Here is a 27896-nt window from a genome sequence, read left to right as displayed (position 1 = left end):
GAGCCAGGTCGGGCTGGGAGCGGGGAGCAAGCCCTGCCTTGGAATTCCGGGTTGTTTTACCACCTTCCCCACACACACTAAACAAATTGTGCCATCTTTGTCTGTTAAAAAGTTAATTTATTATCCCCTCCTGGTAAAAAAGCTAGACTGTGTTAGGTACAGAATTACTCCAGCTCTTTGGAGGTTTTTAGATACAACTTCGAAGCATATTATTCCACAAAGGAACAGCAAGTACCTTTCTTAAGAAAGGAAACTCTATAATGGGTCAGCCTTTTCTTTTAAGCAGAAGATGTAGCCATTACAGGACTCCCTTTCTGTCCAGCTGCCTCCTGTGAAGTCCCCCAACATCCTCTGGGCTGCACGTGCACAAAGTTTCCTAAGGAGAAATGTGTCTAAAAAAAGCAACTTCGGGAAAGAAGTGCAAATTCCTTTGAAATCTGTTTCATAAGAAGGATACCAATGTACATTTTAATAGTTTTATTTTCATTTTCCCCAAAGGGATCCAAAGGCAGAGAGGTGTTGTGAGATACATCACGCTGTTCTTAGGGATAAATCGATCTGCAAACGTTATTTACCACTCTATAAAAATACACACAGGAGTGTGAAGGAAGCAAAGTAGTTCAGAGTGGCTGCCATGGAGCAAGTATGTTAAATACAATCAGGTTTTTTTTTCCCCTGAAAATTGTGGCTCCTTGTGTTCCATAAAACCAAAGTCTTTAGTAGCCACATGCCACAGGAAGGGAAATTTCAGTGGTAGCTTCCTCTGAGCATGTGCACACGAAGCATCAGTAAAGAACTGCTCCCATGGGACTGGACAGAGACGTGAGTGACAAAGCCCCATCCACAACAGGAAAGAAGATATGCATTTGGGTTTATTGTCTCAGCTTCCCATCCAAACTCCTGTAAACAGGTTCCACACCATTCAGGCATCCCTGATTCAAGAGTCTATAGTTCTATAAAAAGAAGTCACACTGTGAGATCGAGATATTTACCCTGTATGTGTCATGTGAGCACGAAGAGGAGCAACCTTCTGACTTCTCAAGATACATCCAAGCAACCTGTAAGTGACCCAATTCCTTTCTCTGTCCAACTGTGCTGGGGGGAACTCAGTTACGTGCCTCTTCCCAGGTAGAGACAGTTTGCTTTTAAAAATATTAAGGACACATATTTTTTATCTTTAAGAACTTCCTGGAAAGTTACTGTGGAAAATGAAAGTGCTCCCATGGTGAGACCAATGTGCAAAGCTCTACAGCCTTCTGTCCTTGCTGCTTGCTTAGTATTCCTTCCCTTACCAGATTCAAGGTGAGGCTCAACACATCGCCACGAGGCCGTCATCCACCTGCAACAAGCAGGCAGACACTGGAAAATGTTTTATGTTCAATCATAAAACGTGGAATAAGCCAAACCAAAGTCTTGTTCAGATATGATCGGTGTGGTCTCTCGGGTGGGTTTATATCCCAATGGCCTGTAGCACTCGCTTTTCATTCTCATTGAGATGGTCTGAAAACATTGCATAGCAAGGCTGCTGTGCAAACTGGCAGAGGAAATCGGTGAGATAGGCCTGAAAGGAAGATGGAAAGAGCCAGTTAGCATCACGGCACTTTGGGAATTCTGTTTCTTACATGTATGACAGGATAAACCTCAACATGCACCAACTGAGACAAAGGGATTGCAGGGAACAGGTAAGTGGTGCAAAAGGACGGGCGGCAGCAGAGGGAAAGGCTAAAACCAGCTGCCAGATGGTGGTAAAAAGCAGGAGCCAAGATTTAGACAGGGACTGACGGGAAGGGAACAGCTCCAATGCAGTAAGAAATTCTGTCATGCTCAGTCTCCAATCTGCTGGCTTCAGCAAACAGCTGTGAAGCTCATGGGCAGAAAAGTCTCATCTCCCTCTGTTCAAAACGTTTTGTTCAGTCCCATTTCCAAGTTCTAGATATTGATCCAATAAGAAAAAATAGCTCCAGGCATTCTTGGGATACTCAGCACTTTCCAAAGTGATTTCAATGCACTAAGTACCTTTGGGATAACAATCAATAATAGCTGCTGTTTCCAGTGGTGTACAGTTTTGTTGAAGTACAACATAGACAAAAATTAAGTTTATAAAGAATGATAGGAATCTGATTAATAAACCCTTATTCTAGAGCATCACCTGGAGATCTATTTGGTAAAGAGGGTCCTTTAATGCATCTGGATCGTCCTCTTCATCATCTTCATAGTAATCCTCATCTGTCAGAGGCAAATGAGCAGGTTTTAACATCAAACAGAGCAATACATCTCAGGAAGTATTTCAACTACTGTTGAAATCCAAGGGTCCAAAAATAAATAGTCCTAGTGCTGCTGGGTAAAATAATTAATATTGTATCCAGAACATTCACTCCTTAAATTGACATGATCAGGAAACACCAAATCCCAGAATGAGATGGGTCATGGGAGTCTCAAGGACACACAAGTGAGACGAGCATACACAGGACACTGGACAGGCAGGTTTGTTAGTTACATGCACTATTATCTTATGCCTTAATCTTATGTCAGGGTGAAACACTTCCAATTCTGTGCTAATATGAGAGGTCTCCCTTATTGTATTTGCCTGTAAGGTTCTCCCTTTAGGACTATATGCAAACTGGAGGGCAGAGGAAAGGAGATGATACACCCGCTCCATCTTTATGCAGCAATTATTACTCAAGGTTACTCCACCAGCAAGTTCATCCACTTCTACAACACTGTCATTCCAAGGTCACGTCTACATCTTTGAGCATCATTGTTCTCCTTAGAAGAAATACCTGCATGAACCTCACAGCAACGTGCAGCCCACGCAGCATGTGAACTCTCAGGTGGAAAACTCAGTTAGTTAATCATTGTGTTATTCAAAGACACCTCCCTCTCACAGACAAGGCCCTTACTCAAAACCCTGCTGTGGCATCTCCTTCCCCTTGCCTGCAGCCCCTGCTGAGCTGCTGTCAAGGAAAGAAGACTGATTAGGATGTCATCTACTCCATGTCTGCTTTGAGTAAGCACTTTAAAGCTGTTACTTACCATACTTGTTTGTGGAAAGAATATCTGATAAGAACTGTCCTGCTAAGCCTTCATCTTCATCCTCGTCCTCTTCCTGATCCTCCCACATGTCATTTGAATCATCTGTTTAGGAAAAAACCCGATTCTAGAACTAATCCAAACCCAAGAGCCTGTTGATCACTGCAGGGACTGTGGTTGTTAGGCAAACACCCCTGCTTGTGGAGGTGGGTGAAGGGAAACACCCGCAGCCTTTCCATCTCTTTGGAATGAGTGATTCAAGAACTGGAGCTGAGCAAAAAGCAGCAGCAAGAATGGATGAGTGAAGCAGGGAGGAAGAAAGGCAAAGCAGATACACCAAGAAAGGAGTGTTACTGGCATATGGGCAGATCCCATCTTCCAAACTAGCCCAAAATAATCTTCAGATATGAGAACACACAACACTGACCTACCTTATACCCTGGATCATTATTTAAGCCTTTGTAATTACAGGTCTCCTATTTACTATTGTGAGCTTCTTATTAGTATGAATGCTTCTGAAGAGATTACAAAGTAGATTTAAGCCATGCAAAGAGAGAAGCAACCCCAGTATTTTACCTTGGCTCCAATCTGCAGGTGTCTGTCTGGATGCATTCGCTTCCATCGCATTCGAGAGTTCATTTATTATTAATTTCAGGATTTTTACTAACAGAGGAATGTTTGTCCAGCGCTCAGGATCTGCAAAGGAATGAAAAGATACATTCCCACTGCTTTTAATAAGAGGTTGTTAAAACCAGGCCTTTGTTGGGGTGGGGGGTTTTGGGGTGGTGGTTTTTGGGTGTTTTTATTCATTTTTATTTCTATTTGAAGCCCAGCCCTGCCCAGGGCTCTCTCGGATTTAATATCTCAATCTCTAGGCAATAATCTCCAAAGATTTGGGGTTTGGCCAATTGAAAAGAAGACAAGTGCATTTTCTCAACACACTTTCCACTCAGAGAACCTACCGGGCATGATGAAATTATCAATTCTATCTCATTACATGGAACAGGATGATGCAAAATAACAGTGAATAATGCCCTATCCCATAATCATCTCATCTGTTTGTATTAAATTAGAGACATCAGGAGTCTTCCAAATCAGTCTTTGGCAGAATTTAGGCAAATTATGGAGATGTTAAATACATGTTGTACGGATTAGCTCTAAAAAGCAACTTGCACCCTCTGTAGAAAATACCCCCACAGCTTCCTGGGACCTGCAAGGTCTATTTTAACGCCTTTTATACCATCTAACAGGAAAAAAAATACTGTTCAAACCAGCCAAATGATGACTTACTTTTGGCCGACTTCGATCGTGTCCGTATTCCCTCGTCCATGTTAAAGATTTCTTCTCCCTTTACCCTAATGTCCTGAAGCCTCTTGTCATCTGTATTGATGCCATACTGGAGGAGTTTACACAATGCCACAGAGCTGGGGAGCAGGGAATAGAAGGAATTACGGATCAGAATTGCCCTGAACAGTCTGGCTTTCACAGTGAACACGTCTCCAGAGCAGACCTGCAGATGCCCTGTGTTCTACACTTTTTGCCAAGAATAAGCATTATGGAACTTCCCTATTTCTCCTGCTTTATATCCAAAACTGGGCTCATCTCTTGACCTGCACAGCAAGCCGAAGACTGAGAAAGCTTTGGATTAAACACCATTAAACAGTGCAGGCATACATTAAAGGTTTTTCCAGTTCAGAAGGGCCACGAGGTTAAACACACTCCTGAAGCGCCACGCGCTGCTGAAGATGGAACTAAGAGGAAAGCACTGGCAAGAAAGTAGTGAGCGTTGACCTCTTCTCTTCTACTTTTCTCCATCTCGAAGCTCTTTTTCACTTCTGGTCCTTCACAGCTCTGCTACACTCAGACCTTCTAATGTGCTCCTTCAGTACCCTCATGTGTTCTTTTCACTCTGCTGCTCAGGTTTCTACTCCACACGTTCAAACCTCCTCCAGTTCCAGGCTGTTTTCCAGCCATACTGAGGATGTCTTTGACGGAAGTGTGGGGCCCTGCCAAGCCATCTGGATGCAAACAACTCTAACCTGGGACAATACGGAGGCAGCACTGAACAAAGTTTAACCTTGTTCTTCCTGTCAGTGTCAGGCTTGGCTTTTCCCTGTGGCCATAAGCAGGCACAGGGATCCTGCAGACAACCCCACTCTGTCACAGTGGGGATAAACCACTGCTCTTAAAGACAAAACAGACCAAGTGTGACCAACACCAGCACCAGATCCCCGCATCAGTCAGCCTCCTGTTCTGCACGATCACTCAAATTCTATTTTACACATGCTTTTTCTTATTATTTCACAGGCTATTTGACTGCCTTATAACAACAACACACCAACGCATATTGTGAAGTGAGTTATTAGCTGGTGAGATCCCTAAGAGTGGTCTGTTGGGCTTCACATTGCCAGAGAAATCAAAGACATCAGCTGCAGCACAATTTAAAACACTACAGAGCATTTCATGCTTTGGAATACAGTACTCTGCCTCCATCAGAACACAAATGTGCTCCTGCAGCAGAAGGGAGAGAAAACTGTTTCAGGTGATTTCTTTATTGACTTTTAAATACTTTTTGGATCATTAAACCAACAAGAAATCACCAAATTCTCTTAGGAAACCCTCTACAATGCCCTGAAACTCTACACTAGTCTACAGAGGCAATTTCCTGTCTGGAAGCTATTCTCATCCCATTCACCAAAGTTCAATCTCAAAAGCACTCCTGTGCTTGCAAGTGACACTGCTTCCCCCTTGGGTCAGCCTGTTCCAGCACAGAAACACCAGGCAGCAAGAGGAGCACTTGGAGGAGGATCAGAGGTTGCTGCAGTTATCACGGCTCTCCTGAGCTGAGCTAACCCAGTGCTGGCACACACAAACCTAAGTCTGATCCAGCTCCTCCTCCCCTCAAACCCATTGCATTCAGCTGCAATAGGATGATCAGTCAGCTAATGTTAATGCAGAGATTATCAAACATCCTACCTGACTTTGCCTTCATACTGCCCATAGAACAAGTGCTGCCGGCTCATCCATTCGGCCATGACAAACTCCAAGGCAGGCTTGCCGGTTGGGCCGGGGAGGCTACAGAGGAACTCCAGGAGTGGTTCCAGTTGTGAGTGAACCAAGTGAGCAAACACCATAATCAAGGACTACAGCAGGAGAAAGGAAGCATTAGAGGTGCATTATTTAATAGCTGAAAATGTTTTACCAAATATTCCAGTAACTGAGTTCCCTGAAGGATGGAGGTTGTGCTTACCAACCCCAAGAGGAAGTACATATATATATATACACACACTTTCTATATACATATATATACACACATACATATATATATGTATATATAACTATCTGCAAGACACTGCTACAAACGCAGGCAGTAACCTACTGCAGTCAACAGCAGTGTTTAATCACCTCCGAACCCCCCAGTCTCAACTCCCAGGCATTTATCCTTCAAATACAGCCCAAAATGACTCGAAAACATGTGCTGCCTTTGCCACAGCATCCGTACTCAGGCAACTCCTGTTGTTCACTGCTTGCAAGCACATGGTCATGAGGGAATATTTAAGGTGCAGTAAAAGCTTACCCACAAGAACGTGGCTTACCCTGTCATCTAGACAACTTTACGAGCAGAACAGGCATCTTCCTGACTACTTCAAGAGGATATGGAGACCCTCCAATTGCACTAACCATAAATAATCAGGCACACAGCTAAAAAAAGTGATGACAATTTCTTTTGCTGACATTTCTACTTCCTCCCCTGGGTGCCCAACTTGCTCACCTGCATCACACTGAGCGTCTCCGCTTGCTGCATTTTGCTCAGGATAGCTCTCAGGATCTGGTCCAGATTCTCTCCCAGCTCACTTCCTGCTTTTGAAATTAAAGTGGAGACCAATCTGCCCACGAAGGCAGCGGTGAATTCTGAGGTCCTTGGATCTAGAAGCTGGCTCACCACCTGCATCACATACCACAGTCCGTTGTGGCCTTGCTCATCATGCCATTGGGCAATTTGCTCCAGCGCCACCGAGACGTATGCGCGCAGGCACTCGCCACCATTCTGAACAAGAGAAGTACCGTGTTAGAACTTCCCCCTGCAGGTAAGGGACCGGGGAGGCATGGGAAGACATCCCCTTTCATCACCTCAAACAGACCCTTAACTGAGATGAAAACAGTTACGGGTTTCAGATGGTCTTACAGATGGTGGCACCTATAAGAGATCAGAGCTCTCTAATGTGCAGCACGATGAGCGCCTAAAAGTAAAATTAATTTCTACAGAATTCAGTTGATTATCGAGTACAAAACTCTTCACTGCTGAGGCAGTTCTCCAAGAGATCATCTGGGAAATACAAAGACCACCTGAAGCAGATGCAGTTTTGTGCCAGTCTTGTTACCCAGAGAAATTCCAAGAGATTCTAACCAGTGGGAGATGGAGACAGCACCCATTGTGTTTTGTAGTAGTGGTTGCGTAGCACGAACAAAACACAAGCCAGCAGCCAAGCTGCAGTCTTTCTGAATGCTTCTTAAAACAAAGACCCAGCAGAGCAACCAGTCTCCAACCTATTCTTACTGGAATCTTGCTTAGGGAAAGCCATTCCTATGGGCTGTATTCACATGGCAAAGGGTAGCTGGTGCTATAAAACGCCCTACACAAGGAATGAAACCAGCTTTACTATTTGTATGCCAGGTAGTAGCTGGAATGAAAAGACACCCTGCACGTGTAGCCTCTGAATCTTTTTCTTTCTTGCTTAAATACTCTAAGGACATTACCAGGTAAGAGCAGAGCTGCCCAGCAAGTAGCTCAGGCACTGCTGCTGACTGAGATGAACCCTTGCTCTCCCTCCAGCCCATACCTGGCTCAGTTTAAAAGAAATCTGCCCTCCCCTTCCCACCTAAATGAGTACAGGAGAAAACTGCCAGGAGAAGGTCTAGGAGGTCTTCTACACAGAAGGTCTTTTGCTTTCCTGTGCCTGAGTGTGTTCCTGAACACAACTTCTGCCATTCCTAGGTGTGATGAAAGTTATTGTGGGGGAAGAAAAGCAATGAGGTTTGGGGGTTTTTCATGTAAGTTTTGGGCTTTGGTTTGTTTTTAATGTGCTCCCTAAAACAGAAAAAAAGATCAAGGCTGCTGCTTTGCAAACCCCAAATTAAGGAATGATCAGTAGAAGTCACTGCAGGCTCCTGAAGAGCAGTACTCTGATGATAAACTGGAGAAGGCACAGGGACTGAGAAGGTGCTAATATAGCTATTGGCAAGCAAAGCCTGGGCTCCCTTAAGGCTGTCACCTGTCTGTCTTGGCCACCTCTCTTGGACCTGCATAGCCCTGCAATCCTTCCCACCCCCCCGTGTTACCTGCATCGTAGCATTGTCATCAGTGTTCAAGCTGCACTGAGCCACTGCAGGGAATGCTTGGCAGATCAGGAGCTGGGACAGAGGAGGTTTTGTATTCCTTACAACCGTGGTCAGTATATCAATAGAGGTCTGAAAGGAAAACGGGAACAAAAGCACTGTTACTGCAGCAGCCATAGTGTGCTAAGTCAGCAGCACTGGTGCAAGCATCAAAGGCAAGAACTGCAGGGATGTGAACCAGTACTGCAACCACATCCTGATTTTACAGCCTAGAATATTTTTAAGATCAGAAAACCCTGGAGTTGTGCATCCAAGCATCAGGGTGTCTGACACCACACGTGGTGTGTGCTCTGAAAGTTCCCAACATAGTGCAAACATTAAAAGCAGTGTAAAAAACCCCATGGCAAACACTTTCACAGCAGGCTGATGCACATGAATCAGTAGAGCAGAGAACTGTGCCAGCCTGTTCCCTTTGTTTGTATTGACTTAAATTGATTTTAATTACCCATAAGCAATTGTTACAGTCGGACCAATCAATAAGCAGATTATAAGCATAGGATAAAGATGTTTATGGGTTTAATTCTGGACAGTGATTCCACAGAGTCAATGCTTAATCATTTACAAGGGGACTTTTTATAGAAATGACAAACCTGCATAATTTTATCTTCAGCAATTTATATATATGTGATGCATAAAGCAGAAAAGGCCTTAGAACAAAGCACAAGGAATAGTCGTGTGGCCTGCTGGAGAACATTCCACCAGAGAGAGGAGACTGTTACTGGTGAAAGATGGCTATGTCAAAGCAACATGACTTGGGATATACTGCAGAGGCTGAAAGAAGGCCAGAGGAGCAGTTTGAAGTCAGTTTTTGGAAGCATCTCCCCCCGCCTGCAGTGTGCCTTCTCTCCACAAAGAAGCTTCAACCAATGACTGAAGTTCCAGAGCAGTTTAAAAACAACCTTTCTGCTCTTTGCAGCCCAGCCATCCTCCACATTAAAGAACAGGGAATCATCTCCAGCTAAGACCAGGTACTACTGTAGCACTTACTGCACAAAGCCCTGCTGGGATCTTGTCAGCAGGGGCCTGCATGATGCTGACAAGAGTTGGTATTAGCCTCATCTGCATTGGACCCTGGCAGGCTTCTATCTGAGCTAGCTCCTTAAAGATATCTTGGGCAAGAGAAGCAACAACTGGATCTGGAGAGAGAAAGCACCATTTACTAAAACATGCTAACAAACACATCTCAATTTTTGCTACCTCTATTTCTAACAGGCAAAGCAGCAAGTTTCCCTTCTAGCTTTACCACATCAATCAACATTCACTCAATTATCATGTATTAAACTTTCAGCACCAGGATTCGGTAGCAAAAACAACTGGACTTTGAGAGTGTAACTTGAATACCTACCATTACTGTACTTCAAAAATATTGCAATGGTGAAAGGGCAGATTTTGTTCTCCACACTTGCTGTAAACGCTGGGTCTACGGTGCAGACAATGCACAGCGTCTCCATGACCAGGTTCAGGACCTCTGAGCTGAACTGAGTAGCCAAGTGGATCAGTCCATCAAGAATGCTAGGAAGGAAAGGCTGCAACACATGGGTGCTCTCAGAGATCTTCAGCTGGTCACAGTAGCTAGACAAGAAATTTGCGATACAAAAATATACACATAATATATTAAAGTGATTTATACGTTTAACTCTAGATGATGTATAAGGGGTTAGATCACTTACTGCTTACAAAGTGTTTAATTACCATATTCTACAAGTTAGCTAAGGAATGATAAAAACCAACTTCAGGAATAAGTAAGTTCTAAGTCTCTGCCTTTACTTATTCATTAACATTTCAGTGCAAATAGAAGACAAGGTGGTTTGGGGATGGAGGAGAAAATGGGGAGGAGTAGTGGGTTCCAAGGTCTTTTTGTGGTTGGCTCTTTTCTGAACTAATGTTCATTTTTCACTTTAGAATCAATACAGCAGATCCTCCCTTTTTCTTCTTGCAACTTATTTACAAAACAGGATTAAAAAACCCCCAAACACTCCCTATTGCTGAGACGTGCTCCACAAGCCCATGGACATCGATTTCATTCAAAGCAAATACTTCCACAGCCTATTACAGAAATGTTATTAACATTTCAACATGCCAGTTTTGTAAGTGTAATTTATGCCATCTACCCCGGGGGCTTTGGAATACCTTGGCTTTACTTACCCCCAGATAGCTCTGACTGCAGAGATTCGGACAGAAGGAGGCTGGGTTTCATGGAGACCACTGACAGTAGCTTGTAGGAACTGCTGGATGAGTTCTGGAGACATGGCCACTGTAAAACGACTGGCAGCCCACAGAGCACGGCCCAGGAGGAAAGGAGACACTGAAGCAAAACACAAACCCCAGTGGTTTTAGAATTACTTTTATGAGTTTAAAATTACAGCTGCTTCCATCCACTATCCGAAATCCTGTCAGCCCAGTAGGAAAATGCTAAGCTGTGACACAAGACAAGCCAGCAGGCATACAAGCCATTTCTGTTCATAGGCAGAATCCAGTTTATTTACTTGGTTGTTTCAAAGAACTTCTCACTTGTTTAAAAACATACCTTTTTCCCTCAACTAGTTCCACTGAATCTGTTCATCAATACAGCAACACAGCTTTACTGGCCACCAGAACAGCAAAGGAAGAGAACGAAGGCTTTTTCAGCAGTTCCTATTCATCGAGCTCAATATTCTGTCCCCAACAGCAGCAAATATCAGTAGCTTAGGGAAAAGAATTAGAGCACATACAGAGGGACCTTTCACAGATTACTCTTCTAGTTTCCAGCCATCATCTTGCAATTATAGAACATCATGTTCAACAGCACCAGACAAACAGTGAACACTCATCAGCTACTCACCTCTTCATACTTATCAAGGAATGATTCATCTTTATCCCATTCAATCCTTCTGCCTTTTCAGGCCCAAAGTATCCTCATCTATTTAGACTATTCTCAAACAGATGATGCTCTCTATTTCTCAGCATCTTTACTGCCATTATTTGTACTCTTGCAAGTATTAATTTTAATATGTGGACATTAAGAACTCCATGCAAGACGTGTTGCAAGAGAAAAGCTTTGTTTTCTAAGCAAGCATTAGAAAATGCAATATTTCTTTGTCTTATTACCATTACTGAGTACTAAACGGATATCCTTTCAGATCTATATTCTGACTCCACGAGCTCTTTCTAGAGCACAGTGGCTCATTTACAACCCAATACCACATATGTAAATATATGTAAATGAAGCAGGTTTTGCATGCCTTACTCACTATGCACTTTGCACACTATGTTTTCATTCAAAATTAACTCAAAAAAAAAAAAAAAAAGAAAAACCCTCCTTTGTAATAGATGAAATAAATGTTTCTTTGATGATAAGTCCCACATTTAAAGGACTTATATCAGTTCTGGTGGCATGCATGAACTCACAAGTTAGGACTTACACTCTTCCACATGTAGAGCTGCATTACACATCACATGCATACAGCATCTGATTCACCATACACTTCTGTTTGGAAGAGATTTCCAAGGTCTGGCACTCAGCATTTACTCTCAGTAACAGCAAGATCCAATATACCTGAAAGGTTGAGGTCTGCAAGAACAACATTTGTCAGGAAGCCGTGCATATCAAAATGTATTCTACCATTCTTCACACTGTCTGTAATAATTGACTTCACAGAGCCCAGGGCCAGCATACAAGCTTCATGGATCTTCCACCTGCGAAAGAATTCAGATGCCTTTAGGTTTTTCCTCTATCATCACCTCAAGAAACAAATACAAACTCTGAAGTGGAACTGTATCTTTTTTGGTCTAAGCTATGATAAAGATTTTCTTCACCCCAAAGCAGAGAACTTAAAAAAGCCCTGAAAGAAATGAACAGTTGCAAAACTGGCTCAAAAATGGTACTTCTTCCTTCTTCTTCTCATCAGGATTCCCAAATTTCATCCTCGTCCATTAGTAGCAGTGTCACGAAAACAATGTGATTAAATTGTGCTGCACTCGACACCACAGCAGGTTTGTACCAGTGTTGTTCCCTGCTGCTCCATCTCCTTACCAGTGCTCAGCACCACTGTTTTTAGCCTGCTCAGCTTCTTGTAAATGTCTTGTAGCTGCTGCAGCCAAAGCAGATGCACTCTCGTTCTGGAAATCAGCAGCCACAGCCTGCACAGAAGGAAATGATAGCACTTATTTACATAGACTTTTAAAAGTTGGCCTTTTCTCCCAATCCCCTTCCTGAAGCTAGGTTTGCTCCTTGTTATTATTTTGGTTCCATCTAAATGTGGAACACATTTCATACCAGCAACAGATCCTGTGCAGCAATCCTCACTGTGTAGGAAAAAGTATCATCATCTTCATCCTCCACAAACTGTTGTGGATTTGCAGTCCAAACTTTTATCTAGAACAGAAAGGAGATGAAAAGGGTCGGGGAGGTGATGAAACATCAAGGATGAAGAGAAGCTTTTCTGTTCCCAGGAACCTCAGGCTTGGAAAGCTACTTTCAGAATTTTCCTCTGCCATAAGAAGTCATCATCTTCAAGTGATTTTTCTTATATTCTATTGGAGAAACCTTTGAAAAGAAGAGACTCTCTCTTGTTCTTAGCTCATCTCGCTCTTAGCTCCTCATTTGAGATCAGAATTTGACAGAACTAATGACTGACCTGGAATCAATGCTACACAGCTTTATTTACAGATGAGGAATGAGAGAAGCAGATGAACACTAAGAGAGTGTCTGGTTTTATGCATGTCTACCTAAACAAAAAGACAAGGGCCCTAACTCCTGGGCACACCAAAGTGACTGAACAGCCTCTTAGAGCAGCTTACACACACTGAAACTCTCCCCAGGACATTGGCTGTTTTAACCTTCTCATTTCCTTTGCTTCCTACACAAGACAAACATGCTCACCTGCTCTTCTGTGATCTGCATGTAAAGGAGGATGTAATAAATCAGCTCTGGCAAAGCTTTCTTCACTGTGCTCTTGAATTTATTGTTTTCCAACAAGGCATGGACAAACTCAAATATGCTGAACACGAGATTTTCAAATCCCAATACTTCACCTGAACAAAGAAGTGAGAAAAAAAGAACATGGCTGCGTATGCCAACATAAAGGCAGAAGTGAAATAAGCCCCATGACTGAATATGCTAATATACAGAAAGGTATAAATGGCTGTCAAATATAATGACAAACTATTAGCTTGCCTGATGGGGTGTTTATTCTTACTCCTGGACTAGCAAGGACAGCAGCAGCCCCAGGAGGATGCCTGACCTCGTCCCACCTCACCACACACCCCTCATTAAAACTGATCAAGCTCAACCTTAAACCTGTTCAGGTTTCTTGTGTCCCATTACTTTTACCTCAAAATTGTTACAAAACTCACTCCTTGAGTCATTACAAAACTTAAATTATGCAGCTTCATTGGGCACAACCACATGTAACTTGTAAAGAAGTGATGGACACTGTTCTAACACCATAAATATACCCTTAAGCACAATCTCCTACAGTGTTTCAGTCACTGTTTTGACAACAGTAATGTTTAGGTAAGTCCATTCCTTCTAACGAAAAGGCAGAAGTGCAGTTTAACAAGTTTTTACCATCAGAATCCACAGGGTCCTCCACCTCTTCTGTGTAATTGACTTCGGTTCTCACATAAGTGGACAGAGATAAGGAAACAGGCATGTTTTTAAAGAACTGCATCTATTTAGGAATTAATCTCTTCCTATCTTAAAATTCCTCATAACCAGGGAAGTTTCTGTCTTAAACAAAAGAAGTAAACCTTTGACTTCGCACATGGTCCTGTGTTTCAGAGAGAAGCCAAGCCTCAGGACGTCCTGGCTTTGTGCGTTACCCAGTTTCCAAGACTATCTGATTAAGTCTTTGCAGTTGACTTTAACTTAACAGTCGATTAACTTCAAGCAAGTCCACCAAGGCAACCAAAACTGCATTTATGTGACAACTTTGCAAGAACAGAACCACTGAGACTCCCCCTTTCAGTGAGAGCCAGCACAACACCCCACTGCTGCCACCCCATGTTCCCACAAGCTACCTGATGGTGGCTCTTCTCCCTGTCAGGCCTCTCCACGAGCCCCCAACCCTGAGAAGTGGCAGAAAACCAAACTGTGTGTGTGTAGAGGAGGAAGGTTCTTTGGGGATGGCAAACTGAAGCTCAGCCAACCCTTATGCTGCTATCACAACAGTGTCAGATTCTGGTGTTTGTACCAAAGAGCCAGAAAGAGCTACAAGGCAGCTCAGTGTTCTGTAATTACTGTCTCATTATAAAGAGCTGAAAAAAAAGCAACTTTTGGATTAACAATATAGTAAGATTTGACTTGTCAGTTTGCAAGAACTGGGAAAGCTCCCAACAGAACAGCTCTAACACACTGATTGTGAAGCAATGACTTAGAAAAATCAAAAAGCAGATCAACTTCAACTTCAGCAGCAAGTGCAAGCAGCCGCTAGTACTGGTGTAGCAGGGGACACTGCGGATTCATCTTTACCTGAAGTCTTTACAATGTGATTAGACATCTTTTTAAGAAGACAATTTCCACCACGAGTACCAGGACCAATGCAGAACTCGGCTGCAATTCTACAGCCAAACACAGGCACATTCATCAGATGTGATTTTTAAGCTAAAAGAAACTGAATGGAGCCTACTGAAGTAACAAATATCCAGCACGTTTACACCACAGATGCCTATCTTCTGTCTGTCATGGCAAACTACTCCATGGATCATGCTCTTCAGCTGTGTTCAGTTCATTACTGTGTATGAGACAGTTCGTCTTGTTCTGTTCTAGTTAAAACCATTCCCCACAAAGGATATAAGGCAGCACTTTCTGTGAGGGTATTCCAGACAATGGGCAGGATCTGCTGCATTGATGAAATCATGTGCTTCGGGTAGTTTTTCACAAGTGCTGTCACAGCCTGGAACAAAAAGGAATATCGATCAGAAGCGAGACTGGGGAAAACCCTCAACAAACAGTTAAATCACAGGCTGCTGCTTCATTAACAGTCAAGATAATCCAGTGTCTTCCTGCCACCAAGGTCTCCTGCTCTCACTCCTGACCAGGCAGTCCCCTCTCTTGCACAAACTCTGGCAGACAGCCCTCTCATCATATCTGCTCTTGTGCAGGGAAGCAAAGGGATAACACAAGATGTACAAGTCTGGAGCTGCAGCCTGTTCAAATCAAGATTACACCTCGCAGAGTATCCCCAAGCATCCCCCTCATGTTAGTGTTCTACCTATTACTGTCCCAGGAATCCCAGTGTGCAGCCAATGGAAAGATAAGAAACCCACACACAAGTGATGCTCTCTCAACAGAACTTGCCAACATCCGACCCCAAGCTCCCTTCCATGTGGAGCTGCACAGCAAGAAATCAGCTCCTGCTGTAGCCAGGGTCCGATACCTGCCCCCCTCACTGAGCAGGGACAGGATGGCACAACCAGGGAACTGCTGCCTTTACCAGGACCAAGAAAACAAGTTCCGCAACACAGAACTTAGTAGTTGCTCATTTGAATAATACAATAGCATCCTCCCAGCATTTATTTTCATGCCTCCAGTGCAAAGCTGGTCATTATGAAAAACTTTTGATGCTTGTCTTCAATAATCCTTCCTTATCATTTCCTTTAGGGACCGTGGCTGCACAGCCTCAGCCACCCATCTTCAGAAAGCTGTGCGCTGTGAGCCAGGTCTTGCTCATCCCAGCACACAGGCAAGTACATGAAAGATGTGGATTTGATTCTGCGACTCATGGTTTTGAGTTCTTTTCTCTCCCATGTTGGACCCTAGAACTCCAATGCTTTCCCAGCTGTTGAAGGTATCTCCATACTCTAACCTCCAATCTTCTTTCTCCAGGAAACCAGGAGAATACAAAGGCTTTCCAACTCTCTTTTGCAAAGATCATTTAGCATTAAAGAGCAGGCAAGTTCTAGAAAAGCACCTGCACATACCAACCTTTTAAATCTTCACTGCTGCAGAATTCCACAGCATATTTCGAAATGACAGATATTTAACTGCTGAGTATGGTGTCTGAACAATATGCATCCAAGATGTCTTAGATCAGCGAATGACAAGATAGATTCTTCTATGGATTGACCCCTATGGGTCATTTTATGGACAAATCCCGACGGATCTCATCACAGGTATCTTAGTACAGGCAGAACAATTTATTTCAATGTTGTATAGCACTGGGATCCAAAAAACGTCAACTATTCCTAACATGAGCAATACCAGGAGAGGTGACACACACTCAAGTGTCCCTGTTTGCCAGCACATCTGACATGGTGTTGGTATTCAATTCTTTATTTCATCTGCCATAAGTGACTTACCTTCAAGACTTCCATCTTAAACCCGCTGTCTGACGTAGGTCCATCAGGCATCTGCAGGGCCTGAACAAAGGCCTCTGTGAACTGCTGCACCACAGGAAAAATCAGGACTTTGGCTGCACCCTGGTGATAGTCAATGCAAGCACAGGTGAATTCCGGACACAGAACCTCCACGGCTGACAATAAAGCACCACAAGCAACCGAAATCACACTTTTCTGCTACAAACCCAAAGAGGGACTCATGGCAACCGCAGCACATTGCAAAGTCACTTGTTTCAGACATCACTGTGGCTCTCACGTGCTGGGAAGGAAGCTCAGCTGAATCCCACCCTTCCAAACCACACAGCACAGACTGCTGCAAACAATACCCCTACTTCAGACTCTAACTAGAGATCCAGCCAGTCCCATCCAGAGAGCCTCCGCAGTAGTGCACGTCCTTCTGAAGAGACACTTTGATCAGATGAATCATGCCCTGCACCTACCACCCGCCCCCCCCCCAGGCTATAAAAGAAGTGGGGTGAGCACCACACATAAGCAATTACACTGAACCCTGGGGCTGGCATTTACCTGCCTCCTGAGCTACCTTCCCCCAAACCAAACAAGCTCTTTGTGAGTATCAGCACCCGGCCTGAAGATTACCACGATGATTCCTCCTAGGAAAATGCAGCAAGTATTTTTCCAGATGTCAAAGCGCTCCGGAAGCAGTGCTTGGCAGAGCAAGTAATACTGCACAAAAAGAGTTTTATGGAGACCATTCCCCCTACCTCCATAGCTAAGAAGCACAGTTGTATGCTTAAAGATTGCATGAGTAACCTTGTCAGTGCAGTACAGACATTGGTGTAACCATCACAACTTCCCAAAAGTCTGCATGGAATTGCTCCCTGTGCAAATAGGGCTGAAACAGCAGATAGAGGCACTGAGCAACCACCAGCCACCTTATTGAGTCACTCTTTCCTATCCTCACCACTCAAAAAGTTAAAAAGAACAATTGATTTCCTGGGCAGTGCTGGGAAACCCACTTGTCAAAGGCCATGTAAAATGCAGATGTGCTCAGAGCCAGGCAGGAGACTTGGGTATAAACTGCACAGTGTCTTTTTCTTAACAGCTATTCCTCTAAAACGTTGTTTGGTTTGGCTTCCACCATCCCTTTAGGAACGAAAGGGTAACGTGGATGGTAAAGCAACTGATGGAACTCCAGGAGCCTGTAACTAACACCTCACCCAAGGGCCACAAAACTGCCCATCATAACCCACATGGCCAAGGCCTGGCAGTGAATGAGGACACACGGTTCACCTGGGGATGGAAGCTACGACAGGGATTTCCAGCAAAGGGATTATACACTATCTCCTCCCCACACTGATTCCCCTTTCTCTGAGCTGTTACAAGCAGCTGTTGGTATGTCACAAGTTCAACAATTATGGAAACCAAGTCGCAGTATCCAGGCATGCATGTAAAGGAGGGAGGCAGCCACTTTACATGGGTTAAATTACACCCTCTTCACCAGAATTACAGCTGACAGGGTACGGAGTTCTCCAACGCTTCATTTTCATCTTAACAACTCTCTGGAACCTCGCTCGGTCTGAATTCAGTGTATGTTGTGAGTTAAACTCTTGCCTTTTCCAGTTCCTCCATGTTACAGATCATATGGGCACACGTGGTAAATATCTCCACTGCACGCGACCTCGTGCGAATACCATACACCTAGGAAGAAGTTTAAATAACAGGTCAGGAACACAAGATGCTTTCATTCCCTTTAGTTTTATTTTAATTCTATTTATTTTTTGCTTTGATTCTCTTATTTTATCCTTGTCTTCAACAGTTCTGTTGAAGCATTCGCTGCCAACAACTATCCCGTCATCAAGAAAACTCTAACTCACCCTGCAGTACAGCTTAGCCATTAAAGCTGGAGTTTCTCTGCTCCTACAAACATCCCCACTAATGCCATTCAGTACCAGCTTCACAGTGAAGATCGTACCTCTGCCATTGTGAAGATTTTGTACATCTCTGGAAGAATAACAGGAGCAACAAGCGGCATCTGTGTGTCCGTCACTTCCCGTGTGAACTCTGGAAAATGGAAAAAGAAGGAACGTTCTTATAAGAAACAAACCTGTAGGCAACAGCATCAGCATCTTTGGGAGATGTTAAGCAATTTGGGAACAGGCCGATTCATACTCGATTAGACCAGTGTCATCTGGCCTCCCCATGGCAATCCCTGAAGGCAAGCAGAGGAACAGCACACCAAAAATTGCAGGTATCTGGAAAACAGGGTGTTGCAATCCAACTTCCTTCTGAGCTACAACCTGTAGCATAGAACCTTCTTCCTCAGCTTTCATGACCTGTACTGGGCATGCGATTCAGCAGCAACCAACAGGCATCATTGCCCAGGAGAAGCAGCGAATTCCAATCTCTTCAATTTGGGAGTGAAAAGTGACAGAATGCAAGCACAGGAAAAGCCTAAAGCACTTCCTACATCAGCCTCGCCAAAGCTCTCACATACACATACCTGTAAGCACTCTCATGGCTCCATGCACTGCGTTCACATCTCCACTAACCAGCATCTCCATCAAGAGATTGAAGAGCTCAGGCCAGGCTTCGGGCCAGTCCCAGTGGGCTATTGCTGAGACTGCATAAGCAACACTCGAGCGCACTTTGCTGATGGATTCTCTCAGCCCGTTGGGTAGGAGCTCCCTAATAGCAACTTTTGCCTGTGGAGAGGAACATTGTTCAACAAAGCAGATCCCCAGCCATAAAACAATTCAATTAAATATATCTATCTGTGACTGTATCCTGACATTGATTCAGCACTGGTTTCACAGAATGACCACTCGGGAGACAAAGAAACCTTGCACACTACAGCCCATAATTTTCTGCTGGAACAGTGCATGGTGTGTTTTAACGCGGCGCTCTTCTCGCACCGAGCACTCGGCCAAGCACGCAGTAAACAGCTCACAGCTGCACTTCCACAGGATGTAGATATCTACATGGAAGACATCCAGAGTTAGTGAGACAAACCCCAGCTCCGGCCGGGGACTCTGTTTGCTTACTTTGGAAGATTTCAGTCAATGAGAACTAGTCCCCCTTCGAAGGGGCAGGAAATACACAGCTACTTCTTCTGGGGCATAATTCACAAGATCTGCTTCAAGCAATTATCTCTGGTGGGATGAATCATACCCTCGATGTGAAAGATGCTCCAGTCAACAGGGCCAGAACCTGCCCACTTCAGCTGTGACACACTCCTACTGCACAGATTTGTAATGAAACTCAGCAGACCTTTAACCTGACCCTTGCCATGGGAAAACAGCCTTTAAGTGCCAAGCTGAAAAACACAAGATTTAGCAAATCTCTGAAAAACGACTGCCAGAAGCAGTATTTGTACAACTTACAAAGCACCTTTCTTCTAGTCTTGCTTTTAGAGCAGCAGAAACATTATGGCTGAACTTTTCCTACAGGAATCAGCCCAAGCTGCTCAAGTCTAGTGTTGTTTTAAGCAACTGAAAACAGATTTTCCAAGTGGAAAACATCAGAAAACCTTAACTGAAGCCCTTAATCCCCAAAATACACGAGGGCATTGGGCCTTCTGAGACCACCTACAAAATTAATATTCTTGATGGATAAAGTGTCTCGAAGTAGACAACATGAAACCAAACCTTACCCTTTCTGTGGTCTCTGGAGGTCTAAACTTCTCCGACTGAGAACACCAGTGAGTTTCCACATACTGCTTCAAAATGACAGACGCTAGCTGGAGCAGGAGAGAGGTGAAGAGTCAGGAACAGCCACAGCAAGGTCAGCCCTACCCCGTTTGCTCAAGCCCCCATCCCTCTGTGCTGCTTTTGAAGGGGCAACAGGGCTTGTCAAAATGAGAAATAACCTTTCTGATGCAGACAAAAAAGTTACCACAATAGGAGATGAACTGATGACCATCCATTGAGCAATGATGGCCTGTACAGCACAGACACACGGCAGTAGCTTTGCTTCCTCACCTCCAAGAAGGCACAAGATATGGGCCACATTGCAACTGAGGAAACACAGAACCTAAAGTTCCTTTTCCAGGAGGAAAATACCCACAGAAAACGCTGCTGCGAAGACAAGCCCCACTTGTGCTTGCTGATGCCTTCCATCCACCTCATCAGCTGTGCCTATGCCCAGTACTGTCTCAGCACCAGGTTTGTTAAGTCCAAAAAGCCCTATTTTCAAAGGTGGTAAGTGTGTAACACTCGATTAAGAGAAAGGAACAACTCTAGAGGAATGTAAAAGAAAACGGAGGGGCAATCATAGAAAGCTGCCTCCAATATGAGAGAACACTTTAAAAACGAAGGCAAGTTCCATCCCAATTCTTTCTACCTTTCCTGGTAAACTCACCTGCCGGATGGCCAGAGCTCCCTGGGGATCCACAGTCAGCTCTGCTAAATGAACACCGAATTCTGCAAGGGAAGGAAAACAAGAAGTTGGTATCAGACCTTTTATTCCCACACAGCAAAACTCATCAAGATTTTTGGAGAAAGACATCATACTAACAGAATGACTCATATGTGGGGAGGAGGAGACAATTCCAAAGCTTAGCTACTCAAATGAATCATGAGCATTAATTCTCCCCTGTGTTCTCTGCACAAACTTCACTTGTTTTCTCAGCATCTTCTTTCTTTCTCTCGTGGGCAAAAAAAAAGTGAATTGCAATGCAGGTTAAGAACAAGCAAATTTACAACTTAAAACCCCTCAACAGGACAGAACGGAGTCTTATCAGCGAGTCAGCCCCAGTTTGAACAACCTGAGTTCATGCAGAGAGTGAGGTGAAAACATCATTTCAGCTGTCCCAAATGCACCCTAAGATGGCTCAGAACACACCAAGCTCCTTGCCCAAGCCCTCGGGACACCAGGAACTGCCTCTACAATCATTCCAGCTGCAGGACCTTCTCTCCAGCAAGAAACTGGTCCAGAAAATCAAGAGCTTCTTTTAGGTGCCAAGCAAGTTCTGTAACAAAAGGCACAATCAAAACGCAGGTACCAATTCTGTTGATGGCTGAACACAGGAAATAAAACCCAGGAAGAGCAGCAGTTCTGGTGTGGTAAAACCATTTGCCTCCATAAATTGGCTTAAAATTCATTCAGATTGTTCCAGGTAGCGGAGGACTGTACTGAACCCTCTGTTTAATTTTGCTGGTCTGCTTAAGAACCCCATTTATGAGGTTCTAGAAACTGGGGGGCAGAAAATACAGCCCGAGGTCCCACTGACACAACCTGGCTTCCACGGACAGGAGATGGTGCCCACAGCATCCCCAGCAAGAATGCACTGCAAATCCTTCTCAAAAGCAGTTCTGCAGCTTTCCTCAGCAGCACATCTGAGCGCTTCACAAAGGCGCTTATCCGTGCTCCTCCTCAGATCCACTCCACTTGTAAGAGGCTTTGCTGGGTTGGGAGATAATTGCCTCCCACTTTTCCCATGCTCACACACAACATGCCCAGTTCCTTCCACCTTTCTTCATAGATCATGCATTTAAGAGGGGAAAACCTCTCTTATCCTGGCTGCAGGAGCAGGGAGCCTCCTTTTCAGCTATACTTAACATAATACTCCTCTTAACTGTAGCCGTAACTATTCCTCCAGCTGTCTGCAATATTCCAGACTCGAGGCACTGCATTTCAGCCACGTTTTTAAAGGGTACAAATGAACCAAGAAGCAACCATAAATGCAGCACTTTCACACAGCCACAACTCACCACTGTGACCGATTTGCAATCTTTACCTCTGTTTGCACATACATGTTTGATTCTTGCCATTCCCACACCTGATTTATCCTGTTGCAGTGATTTCAGGCCATCTCTCTGATTTTCCAACACTTCTTAAATCCTGCTCTCCAAGCAGACTGGGTGCTCTCGCTGCAAACCAGAGATGTGCTCACTACTGCAGGGACCATGAGCTCTGGGTCTGACAGGAACTCACTGATAACTGCTCCATGCACAGGTTTTCAGACAACGGTGCATCTTCAAAACATCCCAAAACTGCATCTTTAACTGATGAATGCGGCAAATTCCTATCGGGAATTCTATTCATGATATTACCTGGACAGAGCAGATAAAGGGGGAATGGAAACAGCATCCCCACGTCACCAGGATCAGGTGGATGCCAGTTGAGCTGTCAGCAGCCCCGCTCCACGCCCCAGAGCCCTCATTTCCCCTGCGCTCCCCTGAACAGCCCCAGGCGTTGCTTTTCTTTATCTTCCATTAAAACCCAGAGATACCAAAGGTCACTTCCAGGTGAAATTCCATCTTTCCAGAGACTGACAATAATGCATCCCCTGTCCCCAAGCTGTCAAGTGGTGCCTATTCCCACACCTCCTCAGCAGAGAGAAGATGCAGAAGCAGGGAAGAGACTGAGTGGCTGGGGACACGTTTGAAAGCTGCTACAGGGTGACATGGCAGGAAGAAACTGCCACCATGTCCTTACTCCAGAGCTGACATCCCATATTGCTCCTATCAAGTCAGACAGGAGACTCCTCTTGGACAGTTCAGCCTGTTCACCCCTGACTGTACATTTCTACCCATCCCCTTGTACAAGCATTGACCAGACCCATTATCAACCTGCTTCAGGGAGCTCGACTGCATCCTCTCAAAGACCTGGACCACCTCGAGCTGCCTAAAGAGCCATTTCTACCTCTGACATCCAACAGCGATGAGTTCCATAGTTTGCACGCTGGGGGAAACAACCTACTTCCTTCTGCTTGTTTCAGGTTAATTTTCACCCGATTTCAGCTTGATGAGAAGCCACAAACAACCCTCACACCTCACTCACCTTCTCTGGCAGTTATTATTTTAAAGCCTCCAGCTCTCTTTCCCAGGCAGAAAAGTCAATGTATTTGCTCCTCCTGAGAGCAGCAGCTTTTCCACACCTCTGAGAAGGTCCCTGCGTGTGTTTTACTGCCCTGCTTCACCCCTCCAGAAAGCAGCAAGCCAGTAATGCACCGGCTTTACGGCAGAAGCATGAGGAATTGATGTGGTGCTTTGTTCTCTGTTCCCTCCTTAACGGTCCATTTGGCTTTCAGAGCACGGCAGAGCAGTGAATGGGTGTTCTCAGGAAACTCTCCACCCTGACAATGGGATTTCTTCTCCAGTGACAATAGTTAGGACAGCCCATTACTTTTGAAGGTGTCTCCTCCTCCCCCAGCACTACTTTGCTGGCACAAACACCCACTATTTGCACACTCAACTCGCTCTGGTGAAATCCTTCTGTAGCTGCTGCCACCGACTCTCCCTGGCCAGGCCGAGCAGCGCTATCAGCAGCTTTGCCACACCACTATTTGCTCTTTTCCACATCATTTATGGATGTGCCGAGCAACCCAGCTTCACGTGGGACTTCTGATTCTCTCCCTGCAGCATGAAACACAACCTGTCACTTGTACCTTTTGTCTTTATGCTTTTAACCAGTTATTAATTCAAGAGCTGTCTGCAGCAGTTTCATTTCTTCAAACAGTTTCAGGAAGGGAAGTTTCTAAAAGCTGTTTGGCAGTCCCAGGACTCCTTCAAACAGCTCTTCTATTAAAGATAGATCCACTCTGCCACAACCATCTCGTGTACGCTGCTCTCCTTATTCCAGCTCTTGACATAACTTTTATCTACCACAGGCACTGCCCCGACTCACCTGTAACAACCCCAGCGTTCACCCTCTCCTCCTCTTAGAGCCCTCCCCAAAGCTGTCCTGTCCTTACCAGCTTACACTCATCTGGTCCCTAAGTGACCTTAAGCACCAAGTTTACAGCCCAATTTGTAGCACAGTTAATTTAACATTTGAGTCCCTTTAAAACCCCTGCAGATCCATCCTGTAACTTGATGTGTCCCCTGCAGAGGTCCTTCAGCGTGGCCAGTTCAGTCAAGCCCAGGAAGGATCCAGCTCCTAGAAGGTCCCTTGCACACTTCAGTCACCTCTGGCTATGAACACCACTTCTGAAACATGTTCTGCTTCTGCGCCATGGGAAAGCATCCCAAGTTTTTATGCCTTTACCAAGTTTTTCCTCAATTTTCTCTTGCTCTACCTTCATTTCTTTCTCATTACAAGTGCCAACACTTGCGCTCTTTTCTATTGCTCTCGCTTTTACTTTCAGCATCTTCTTCACGCTGCTTAATGACGCACCACCTTGTGTTTCTTTAAAGCACTTCTGACACGCATGATCTTCTTTACCTCAGGGACAAGGTGTTGTCAAACACTGTACTCCTTTAGCTCCTCTTGGTTTTTGCAGGTTTCTCCATAGCAAAGACAGCACAGGAAGGATAATATGGCTGATTCCTCCCATGCTGCTTGACTAGAACAAGAGAGGAGGAATCACAGCAGTGCTAAATAATCCAGCTGAAAGAGACCACAGGAGGTCTCCAGTCCAACCCTGTGAGCAAAGCAGCACCAGCAGCATCAAATCAGGTTGCTCAGGGCAGGTCTTGGAGATCCTAAGGCTGGAAACGGCACAGCTTCTACAATCTGCTCCAAAGCACGGCTCTGCTGACAGGGAAAAATTCCTCCTTCTGTCCAGCCTGAACATCTTGTTTCAATTTGTGCCTGTTTTCCTTCATCCTCTCCAACCCCCCAGCGTCTTGACAGCCTCCTCATAGTTACCAGAAGCTGCTGTCAGATCTAGCCCCCAAATCCTCTTGTCTCCACAGTGGAAAACCCCTCTCCTTCAGCATCTCCTCATGTGCCGAGGGCTGCAGTTTCCCAGCCAATGTTTCTGCCCTTTGCTGAACTCACTTTGTCGCTGCTTTTCTTGTACTGGGGGGAGGTGAGAGCAAAACTGGACACGTATTCCAGACACGGCCAAACAAGCAGTGACTAGAGAGGGCTGACCACAGCCTCTGGTCCTGCTCACACAGCCTGGGATGCAGGTGGCCTCCAGGGCACGCTGCTGGCCCCATCCAGCTCACTGGCCACCAGGATTTCCAGGCCACAGAGCTGCTCCCCAGCCCAGCAGTGCCTGATCCTCATCCCTGTGTTCTCCCATCCCAGGTGCCCAAATTCGTATCTGTCCTTGCTGAATCTCAGGAGGTTCCTCTCGGTCCATCCCTGCAGGGCTCTCTGGGTGCAGCCCTGCCCTCAAGGACATCGATCACCTCCCCTCCAGTTTGGTGTCACTTGCAAACTGCAGATGAAGGTATTCTGTAGCCTCCTCCAGGCCACGGGTACCACACCTGGGTGCTTCTGGGACTGCAACCCCAGAGCAGTGGTGGGTGACTTTAGGATATCTGTTAACCAGTGAAAAAATACAAGCATAGATTACTTTATTCCTCTTGCCCCCAACATTGCCCATCAAATGTAATTCTGCTGCATTCCTGGGCTCTCAAAGGGACTTGAGGGAATCCATCAACTAAAGCCATCCAACAAGATTCTTTTCTGAGAATCTGTTACCCAAAGGATTACACAAACTTGATTTCATTTCTTGTGGCAGGATTCAGGCTGTTTCACATAAATAATGTTGCTGTTGAAGACACGCTGACTGAGGTGGCTTTGCAAGGCAAAGGTTCTATGGGTCAAGGAACCTCACAGCACTTCAACACTCTGCAATGCCATGAAATCTCTCACTGAAACCTCCTAGAGCTGTGGTGACAACACACGTTTCCTGGTAATGCATCAAAGACGACTTAACCCGAGAGTGTTACAAGCACATCCTAAGGGACCGCGCAACAAGAACCATCCTTTCCATTGCCCCAGTGGCATTCCCAGAGTAAGGCAATAACAACATCACTCCTGACCCAGTCACACCTTTACACCTCCCTTTAACATCAATTTCCTTTATGGTATTTCTGAGCTACGGTTCAGGAGCAGAAAGATTTTAAAGCACAAAACACCTTCAGAATGGCACTATCAGGTAAAAGTAAGGGTGACTTTCCAGGAGGGTCCATGAACAACCAGCCCATGGAGCTGCCACGGGCACGACTCAGGGCCATGGGCGGCAGTGCTGCACCCTGCAGCACCCAGCTCCCGTCACAGCAACTACCCCAAATCTTCCAGTGGTTTCTACCGATTCCAGTTCTTTGGGATAAGTCATAAAATTCAAGCTGAAGTGAAACAAAACATTGTCATCAGTGGGGTTTTAAGTGTAGCTTCCACCCAGGAAAAGCAGCAAGTGCATGACCTAGCTTAGTGCCACCAGAAAAAGGCTATGTTAGTAATGGAATCATTAAGGACACTGCTTGAATTTGAGGTGATTGCTCTTTCATGGAATCTTTTCACAGACTGGTTTGTGTTGGAAGGGACCTTAAAGCTCATCCAGTTCCAACCCCTGCCACAGGCAGGGACACCTTCCACTAGAGCAGGTTGCTCCAAGCCCCTGTGTCCAACCTGGCCTTGAACACTGCCAGGGATGGGGCAGCCACAGCTTCTCTGGGCACCCTGTGCCAGCGCCTCAGCACCCTCACAGGGAAGAGCTTCTGCCTCAGAGCTCATCTCAATCTCCCCTCTGGCAGGTTAAAGCCGTTTCAAGCTCTGTCCTTTCAAAGCCATAAGCTGGTCACCATCCAGCTCTGTTGTCTTGTCCCTCCTCAGCTCTCCACAACAGACAATGGAGCCGCAGCCCGGGGCTTTCACCCAAGACGAGGGCACAGCTACGTCCTGCCCACACCGCGCAGCGACGACGACCCGCAGGACACCAGGGGGTCACTGTGGGACAGGCCCCGCAGCGGGAAGGCGCTTCGTGACCACGGCGTGAGCAGCGCCGGGGACTCGGGCTCGGGTGGAAGGAGGCTCCCGGCGAGGTGCCACCCGCAGCGGGAGGACCCCGCTCCCCGCCGGCCCCAGCGCTCACTCTGGAAGTTTTGGCCAAGCCCAACGCGCGGCCACACGAGGCGCCAGCACCGGGACCCCGCTCCGAGGGGGGACCCCGGTGGCGGCTTCTCCCCACCCGGACCCCGCGGACCCCGCTCGGCGCGGCCCTCACTCACCCTCCGTCACCTCCAGCACCTTCACCTGCTCCTCGGCGGCGGCGCGCACCGCCTGCACCGGGCACAGGATCCCCGTCAGCGTCTCCACCAGCGCTTCCTTCAGCCCCTGCGCCACCGGCCCCGGCCCCGCCGCCGCTCCCGCTCCGCCGCCGCCGCCGCCGCCCCCCGCCGCCGCCGCGCCCGCCATCGGCCCCCCCCCACCCCGCTCCGCGCGGGCTACGGGCCGCCGCGCGCGCCAAACGCAGGGCACGCAAGCGCGAGCGACGCCGAGCGCCCCGCCCC

The 27896-nt window shown here is 45.8% G+C and overlaps 1 protein-coding gene across 3 annotated transcripts; it reads right to left on the bottom strand.

The window, feature by feature from the left end:
- Nucleotides 1-59: 59 nt before the first annotated feature.
- Nucleotides 60-27830, bottom strand: IPO9 (importin 9). Of its 3 annotated transcripts, XM_030473015.2 has the most exons (24): nt 27615-27830; nt 21064-21125; nt 20357-20443; nt 19208-19409; nt 18680-18768; nt 18319-18405; nt 16708-16827; nt 15202-15302; nt 13976-14034; nt 13289-13440; nt 12683-12781; nt 12440-12546; nt 11963-12102; nt 10573-10732; nt 9773-9999; nt 9415-9563; nt 8371-8499; nt 6803-7078; nt 6007-6173; nt 4321-4454; nt 3607-3726; nt 3034-3135; nt 2150-2226; nt 60-1561 (listed from the first exon to the last, which is right to left on the bottom strand). In XM_030473015.2, exons 1-24 carry the CDS (start codon nt 27799-27801, stop codon nt 1451-1453), a joined length of 3144 nt encoding a protein of 1047 aa, XP_030328875.1. In that variant the 5' UTR covers nt 27802-27830; the 3' UTR covers nt 60-1450. The 3 variants fall into 3 exon arrangements, with proteins under 3 accessions (XP_030328875.1, XP_032776236.1, XP_030328876.1); XM_032920345.1 differs by lacking the exon at nt 2150-2226; XM_030473016.1 differs by lacking the exons at nt 21064-21125; nt 27615-27830 and having other exon boundaries at nt 19208-20020; nt 20357-20442.
- Between the last annotated feature and the right edge of the window lie 66 nt (nt 27831-27896).

Source organism: Strigops habroptila, chromosome 18 (assembly GCF_004027225.2).
Source record: "Strigops habroptila isolate Jane chromosome 18, bStrHab1.2.pri, whole genome shotgun sequence".
Classification (NCBI taxonomy): Eukaryota; Metazoa; Chordata; class Aves; order Psittaciformes; family Psittacidae; genus Strigops; species Strigops habroptila.
Note: the sequence above shows the minus strand (reverse complement) of the source record. Positions and strands in the feature narration are given on the sequence as shown.

Bases quoted from the DNA above. Each gene is read 5' to 3' on its own strand.
- IPO9 (XM_030473015.2), bottom strand. From the start codon at position 27,801: ATGGCGGGCGCGGCGGCGGCGGGGGGCGGCGGCGGCGGCGGCGGAGCG. The intron at 13,441-13,975 runs GTAAAAACTTGT...TTCTTTGTTCAG, and splicing joins GGACCCTGTGGATTCTGATG to GTGAAGTATTGGGATTTGAA. The intron at 8,500-9,414 runs GTAAGTGCTACA...TTTTCCTTTCAG, and splicing joins TCCCAGCAGGGCTTTGTGCA to ACCTCTATTGATATACTGAC.